The sequence below is a fragment of the Sinocyclocheilus rhinocerous genome, unplaced genomic scaffold (genome assembly GCF_001515625.1).
Source record: "Sinocyclocheilus rhinocerous isolate Xijiao unplaced genomic scaffold, SAMN03320098_v1.1 scaffold1609, whole genome shotgun sequence".
Taxonomy (NCBI): domain Eukaryota; kingdom Metazoa; phylum Chordata; class Actinopteri; order Cypriniformes; family Cyprinidae; genus Sinocyclocheilus; species Sinocyclocheilus rhinocerous.
Window position 1 is genome coordinate 368,535 of NW_015633539.1, and position 7,293 is coordinate 375,827.

Below are 7,293 nucleotides of genomic sequence, written 5' to 3' on the forward strand. Positions count from 1 at the left end.
GTTAACAGGTTTTTACTGTAGCATTTTTACAGTCTTTTACTTATAATTTTTTACAGTGTGGTTAAACAACAGTACAATCCAATGAACGTACTGTACTTCTGTTCCTCACGGTCACGGCCTCAATTTTATTCCTGTCAAAAATGAAATATGGTGCTGCCCTGACTAAGGTCTATTGAGGGAAGGCATTCTCATTAGAGAGAATGTGATCTGATTAGACAAACAATTGGACACGGCCCTGCCATGAGGCATCAATATTTTGATCAGTTTTCCTGGAGAAACTGTCAATTTTAAATGTGTACATCTGCTAAAAGATCATTTTGCCAATGTTTAGGAGTATGCTATTGACATGACACACAGGTCAGAAAAGCCACAAAACTGGAGTTTTGATTTCATATTTTAAAGGTAAATGACTCTCGAGTTCAAGAAAGGCCTTTTATTTATCTTCTTCATGAATATTTTTGCTCATGAAAGAAAATGGTTATGTATGTCATAGAGTTAAAGGGGTCATATGATGCTTTTTTAAAGATCATTATTTTGTGTATTTGGTGTAACAGAATATGTTGACATGCTTTAATGTTCAAAAAACACACTATTTTTCAAATACTGTACATTATTGTAGGTCCTCTATGCCCCGCCTCTCTCAAACGCTTCGTTTTCTACAAAGCCCCCTCCTTAGAGCGATTAGACAGCATTTTTTAAATTTTTGTTTTGATGTCAAATAAGTCTTGCTGTTTTGCTTTTTTGTTAAAGGGGTCATATGATGCTTTTTTTAAGATCATTATTTTGTGTATTTGGTGTAACAGAATATGTTGACATGCTTTAATGTTCAAAAAACACATTATTTTTCAAATACTGTACATTATTGTAGGTCCTCTATGCCCCGCCTCTCTCAAACGCTTCGTTTTCTACAAAGTCCCTCCTTCTGACAAGCGCAGTCTGCTCTGATTGGCCAGCTGACCCAGTGCATTGTGATTGGCCGAACACCGCAAGCACTTGTCGGAAATGTAACGCCCCTTACCATAATCGTGAGCTTCATTTTTCAAAATAAATGTAAAGACAGAGCCCGAAAGGGGAACAGAGTCGTGTGACAGACACAGTGATGAAGCTGGTATGTGTTTGCAGTACACAAGCCACGGTTAAGACAGCTGACTCCACTGTGATGTGTCTCGCACTCTCTCTCTCTCTCTCTCTCTTTCTCTCTCGCTTGCTTGCTCGCACACACACACACACACACACGATGCGCAAAACTCCGCATTTGAACAGTCAATAGCAAATACTTAAACTAATTACAAAACAGTAGCTGAGTCAGAAGCGCCAGATTGTCATAGCAAAGTCAGAATTACCTCCTCTCCTAGGTTCACGAAACGGTCGTCCATAAAATGCATTGCTGTTCTGTTGTAAGTAATCTTAAAGATTCCAAAATGCATCTACTTTCGGAAGGCCAAATAAAGTGCTTTTGCTTTCGCCTAGAAACACACAGCGTCTCCCTAACATGGTTGCTTCAACACTAACTGCGGTTACTGAAACCATGCCTTCTTTCTTTGCGTGCACATTTGGGCAGCATTATGCAAATATTTCCACATAGTGAGGTAGATATGTGGGGGCGTGTTAGAACGAGCCGTTTTAGGGGGGCGTGGCAGAGTCTTAACTTTGATAAAGAATATCTCTTTGGTTTTGAGACTTTAGTCTTTGCAACTTCAGGGATCTTATCTATGCACGAACAGCTTGCAACACTCCAAAGAGAAAGGAAAACTTGAAATCGCATCATATGACCCCTTTAAGTAAATTAAAGCATCTGTGATAATATACAGTATAAAAACGAAACTGACCATAATGCATGGATTTGAACTGATCCCTGGGAGGTAAGGGTGGTTTCTCATTCTCAAGGTCTTTGTGATGAACTTGGTTGCTCCTGTAATGAAAAAAAGTCATTTATTTTAGAGTGTGGCACATTTTTGTGTAATAAACATCTAGTCTTAAGTGAGCCTGACAGACTTACTGCTTTTTAAAATTTGTGTCATTGTAATGATTTGGTCTTGCTTGTGTACTGTACCAAGCAGCTAGAAAAAGAGGAAACAAAGATTGAAGGATTGAAATGACAAAAGTTAAATAAAATTAATCAAACAAAAGTGGTATACAACATTCAAACTGCTATAATAATGACTAGACCAATGGCCACAAAGCCTATTTTTCAGTATGGTTTTAGTCCAGTTATGCGAAATGACACAGAAGGTTGTTTTCTGCAGCTGAATGTCAGTTTCAAACATTTAGTTCAAAACCCTTTTAAATTATAATCATATTTGGGAATTCCTTGATATTTATTTATTCATTTTTTTTACAATAGCTGTAAACATGGAGTTAATGGGCGTTAAATGTTTACACTAATGTTAAATGTGTAAATTTATAATGTTTATGTATTTTCACTGTAAATTATACAATTACTTTTTCTTTTTCACTTCCAAAAACCGTAATTTTAACAGTATTTTACTGTAAAATTACATTAAATGTAATTACAGCTATTCCCCGTATATAGTATGGAAAGTTACTGATAACCAATTAACAGGTTTTTACTGTAGCATTTTTACAGTCTTTTACTGTTAAAATCACAATAATTTTTTACAGTGTATTGTTGCTCTTTTGTTAGTTTTGACTGCTTGTATTGTCCTCATTTGTACGTCGCTTTGGATAAAAGCGTCTGCTAAATGACTAAATGTAAATGTAAATGAACTACAACTTTTTCCTGGGCAATAGTATTGGAAGTATTAATTAAATTGACCACAGTAAAAAGTGTGATAATTAACCATGTTGAACACAATTTCTGTATAGTTTTTTCCAGATGTATTTTACCTCTTTTACTGATGCAAACATTGATGATTATGAAAATCATTACTATCACCAGAGACACCAGAATGATGGCCAGAAGTAATGCTGTCCAGAAGTACTGACGTAAAAACTCCATCTGGGAAATGAAACACAGAAAATGTTCAGATTCTATGATATATCACTATTAGATAAGGATATTTAGTTAATAACATACTTGAAACTCCTGCTACTTCTTCTTTTCAGCACTGTTCAGTCACATGCTTGAAGTTTCTTATTTTCCAGTCAGCTGTGTTTCCTGGGTGGAGAATGTTAACCTATGTTTGGATATACTTTTTTTTGTAAGTTTAATATGCTTCTAAAAGCTACTTGTAATGCTAGAAAACGAATCCATATGTGGGAATGAATACAGTCATTTTTCATTTGTAATATTTCAGATTTATCTCTGTAGCAATGTCTCTATCATGCTCATAGCACTCATCCTGCAAGAGACCAAGCTTTACATGATTAGCTGACTTCCTGCGTCATTCTTTTATCAGCACTGGCTTATACAATGCGACCTAATGCATCTCATTCCATTGACCTTTTTAGTTTTGAAATTCATTTATTTTAATAGCTCAGTATTTTAATCATTTTAATAATGTACAATATTTTCACAAGCAGAATTAGAGAGTAGACCGTTATTCATAAATTGAATCGTTCAGTGCAGACTCACACAATCCAAAACAATTAATAAAGGAAATAAAGTACAGCGATATTGTGTACTGTAAAGGAAATATAGTAGATCACATACTCAATGGATTTCAGATCTTAGACTGGTTTTAACAATATCAAGCTTAAATAACCAATACATTACTGTAATTATGTGATTCTGTATTCTAAATCACACTGGAATTGCTATTAATTTATAATCTTGTTTAATTTTTCATAATAAAAACTCAACAGTTTTATAATGGCTGTTCAGATGTGTTAGTGAAAATAAAAAAAATGGGATGAAACATAATTACCTTTGTCTTCAGTATAGATCACATCAGCCTTGCACATGATCTGGAAAATGGCAGTTATAGAAGTGTCACAAACATCTGGGAATTTTAAATAAATGATTCAATTCTTCAGAACTTGCAGCCTCTCTCCGCCCAGCCGTCTTTCCACATAAGCTGTAGGTCTGTGTGACTCAGACGTGTGTTGTCAGTCAATTATACATGTGTGGTTTTTTTTAGTAAGCAGTGGAGAGTTGAACTCGAAAGAGAGACTGAAGGATGGTGTAAAACTTCTGCTATTTTGCAGAGAGCTGAATCCAGACATGCAATTCGCTGTCATCACAAAAAGGGACATGTCTACAGTGGGTGTGGCCTCAGGGATTTATTTGTTTATTTATTTATTGTGGTATAGTGGGTGTGGCCGCTAAAAGTTTTAGTGAATTATTCATGAGTTTATTTATTTATTTATTATGGTCAACGTAAGCCGTAGGACTCTGCATCTCAGAAGTATATTGTTAGTTGTGAATCGACTGTGTTTTTTAGTGTGCTGTGGGGAGTTGAACTCAAGAGAGAGACAGAGAGATGGTGCTATTCTGCAAATAACTGAATCAGTCTCATGTTTGGTAGCAGTCATGGTCTCTTCTTTATTAAACAAAGTCCTAACACTTAGGAATACACGTGAACACAAAGCAAGTTTTAGTAATTTGTTCCTTGCGACTGATCGATCAATTGATTATTTATTTATTTATTGTGGTGTAGTGGGTATTCTGGCTGTACATTCAGCATTTTTATTTGTATTTTTTAATTTGCTGATTGGTTTATTATGGTATAGTGGATGATGTACATTCAGTGAATTATTCATTCATTAATTAATTTGTTTATTTATTTACTGTGGTATGTTTGATTGTTTTTGTTGCTTGCTTGGTTGTGCATAATTGTAGTATAGTGCCATGGACAAATCGCTGATCTTTTTGTTTATTTATTTATTTATTTATTCTTGTGGTGTAGTGGGTTTCATCTGAATATTCAGTGAATTATTCATTAATTTATTTATTAAAACTGATATATTAATAAATGAATAATAAACAAGACACATATACAGTACAAACAGTACAAATAAAATTGCATTTATAAAATAAATAAATATAGATAACGCAGACATAATGTCAAATTCATTAAGCAAAGTCTTTCTGTGTTGTTTATTAATCATGAATTTATCAGTTACTGAAGGCAGCTCCGCCTATTCGGTGCGCGCATGCGCAGTGCGTGTTACTTCTACAATGACGTTGCTCAGTCTCCGGTAGCCTGGTCTGCTGGGCGCTCCTCTCTTTCCTTCAGTGAGCCGCTTTTCTAAACTCAGCTCCGGGAAACCATGGCCGAGCAGGCCTCGGGATCCACCCAGCCGCCTCAACATGACGGTAAGCGTCTTTCACCACAAGGAGAAGTTTATCGTGCTGATTTAGCTGTGCTCGTTGTAGGCCTGCGGCCTGTTCGTGCACGGATTAGCAAGCAACAGTCAACCGGCTGACAACAAGCTTTGCCTATTTATGAAAACACTCATATGATGCTTTCATGCTTGCTATGTGTCGATGCTTCTGAGAGAACGCTTCTTGCACCAAGCACTGGCTCTGCTGGTCTACAGGTAACGTTACACAAAAGCGTGTTTATATGGTCAACATGATGATGTTGCACCAGCAGATGACAGCTGGACTGACAGTGTTTTAGAGTATCAGGACAGACGGGTTTGCTTTTATATATTTCAAGTCATTGATTATCATGTCTGCTTGTTCTTGTTTGTAATGTTGTTCAGATGATGGCGTCATTCGCATGCATCTATATTTATACAGTGTTTTGATGTACATATTGATTTTAGCCATGCATTGATGTAATTTATATGCCACATAAGCACTATGGCATGCACTAACAAAAAGTGCTATTTTTGTGTGTGTGTGTGTGTGTGTGTGTGAAATACTTGTAAAGGTCTTATTGTACCTTTATAATACTATGGTAAATGTTGCAAGTCTACTCTAAACATTTTAAGCACAATATGAGCAATATTAAAGACCCAGTTTGTGATTGGATGTACCGATAGTGGATTAAAAAGAAAAAAAAAGTTCTGTCATGTCATATATCTTCTTTGTCTTTTGTGTACTGTAGATAGTAAATACGCTCCTGCAGTGCATTAAAGGAATAGTTCACCTAAAAATGAAAATTTGCTGAAACTTCACTCACCTTCAGGCCAGACGATGTAGATCAGTTTCTTTCATCATCTGAACATATTTGGAGAAATTGAGCGTTACATCAGTTGCTCACCATTGGATCCTCTGCAGTGAATGGGTGACGCCAGAATAAGGGTTGTGGATTATTGTGATGTTTTTAATCCAAAAGTAATCCACACAACTCCAGTCCAAAAGCTGTGTATTTGTAAGAAACAAATCCAAAGACTTTTTATTTTTATTTTTTATAACTTTAAACAGTTGCTTCTGGACAAAATACATAATAATCCATAGTCCATAATACATAATAATGCCTCCTTCAGTGAAAAAGTCCATCCAGTGTTGCCCTCTTATATCAAAATCCATCCACATATTTGTTTAGGACTGTTTTAGCTAAGCAGTGCTTGATCTGCGTTAATTTCTCTCCTGATTCAGACAAGACTGCTTTTTCACTGGAGAAAACAATATTATAGAGGACTTATATTTTAGCCATAAGCAATGATTTGAAGTTAAAATGTCTTATTGATGGATTTTTTTAAAATTACAAACACCCGGTTTTTTTCTACTAGAATTTAGTTGTTGTCCTGGAGTTTTGTGGATTATTGTGATGTTTTTATCAGCTCTTTGAACTCTCTTTCTGACGGCACCCATTCACTGCAGAGGATCCATTGGTGAGCAAGTGATGTAAATTAATGCTACATTTCTCCAAATCCGTTACAACGAAGAATCAAATTCATCTACATTTGAGATGGCCTGATGATGAGCAAATTTTCTTTTTTTATTTGTGTGAAGTATTCCTTTAATACTGTCAGGTATGACACTGGATATAATATATTATGATATTTAATGGAAACAATTATTTTCAATTAAGTCTGCTCTATGCACATGCACATGCTGTTGAGCTACATTTTTGGTGTAGGTTAAGTACAGATAAATAGCCATCTGTCATCCCTGAAGGCCTGTGGTTGCTGTGGGTGTAGTTGTCTTTTACAGATCTGACAGACACTTGCTGCACTTTGTACTGCATATTTGTTTGTACAAACGTATTTAGGCCTAATTAAAGTAAAAAACCAACAATAGAGATGTATGTTCTGTCCTGACATATTCTGGGTTGACTGACCTATGTATTCAAATGAATCTGGCTTTTAATCAAGCTGAAGCTTTATTCACATCATCTGTGGCTCTGATTAAATCAAGCATCTGTGCTACAGCAGTAAAAAGAACAAAACATAATTTCATTCATATAGTCATTTCTATTATTATATTATTATATAAAT

General features: G+C 35.4%; 2 protein-coding genes across 3 annotated transcripts in view; one reads left to right on the forward strand and one right to left on the reverse strand.

The window, feature by feature from the left end:
- Window positions 1–4,051, reverse strand: part of LOC107744324 (SLP adapter and CSK-interacting membrane protein-like) — a 6,403-nt gene extending 2,352 nt beyond the window's left edge. Inside the window, exons 1-5 of one of the 2 annotated variants that reach the window (XM_016557900.1) lie at window positions 3,828–4,051; window positions 3,038–3,118; window positions 2,848–2,959; window positions 2,000–2,060; window positions 1,830–1,912 (exon numbers count right to left, since the gene is read on the reverse strand). In XM_016557900.1, coding sequence (XP_016413386.1) covers window positions 1,830–1,912; window positions 2,000–2,060; window positions 2,848–2,959 — 256 coding nt within the window. In that variant the 5' untranslated portion in view covers window positions 3,038–3,118; window positions 3,828–4,051. Of the gene's footprint in view, window positions 1–1,829; window positions 1,913–1,999; window positions 2,061–2,847; window positions 2,960–3,037; window positions 3,138–3,827 lie in introns of both variants that reach the window. The other variant, XM_016557901.1, reaches the window with a different exon arrangement.
- Window positions 4,052–5,079: 1,028 nt separating this feature from the next.
- The window catches only part of rabep1 (rabaptin, RAB GTPase binding effector protein 1), a 32,446-nt gene continuing 30,232 nt past the window's right edge, over window positions 5,080–7,293 (forward strand). Inside the window, exon 1 of the mRNA XM_016557902.1 lies at window positions 5,080–5,218. Within this exon, the coding sequence (XP_016413388.1) occupies window positions 5,173–5,218 (46 nt within the window). The 5' untranslated portion in view covers window positions 5,080–5,172. The remainder of the gene's footprint in view (window positions 5,219–7,293) is intronic.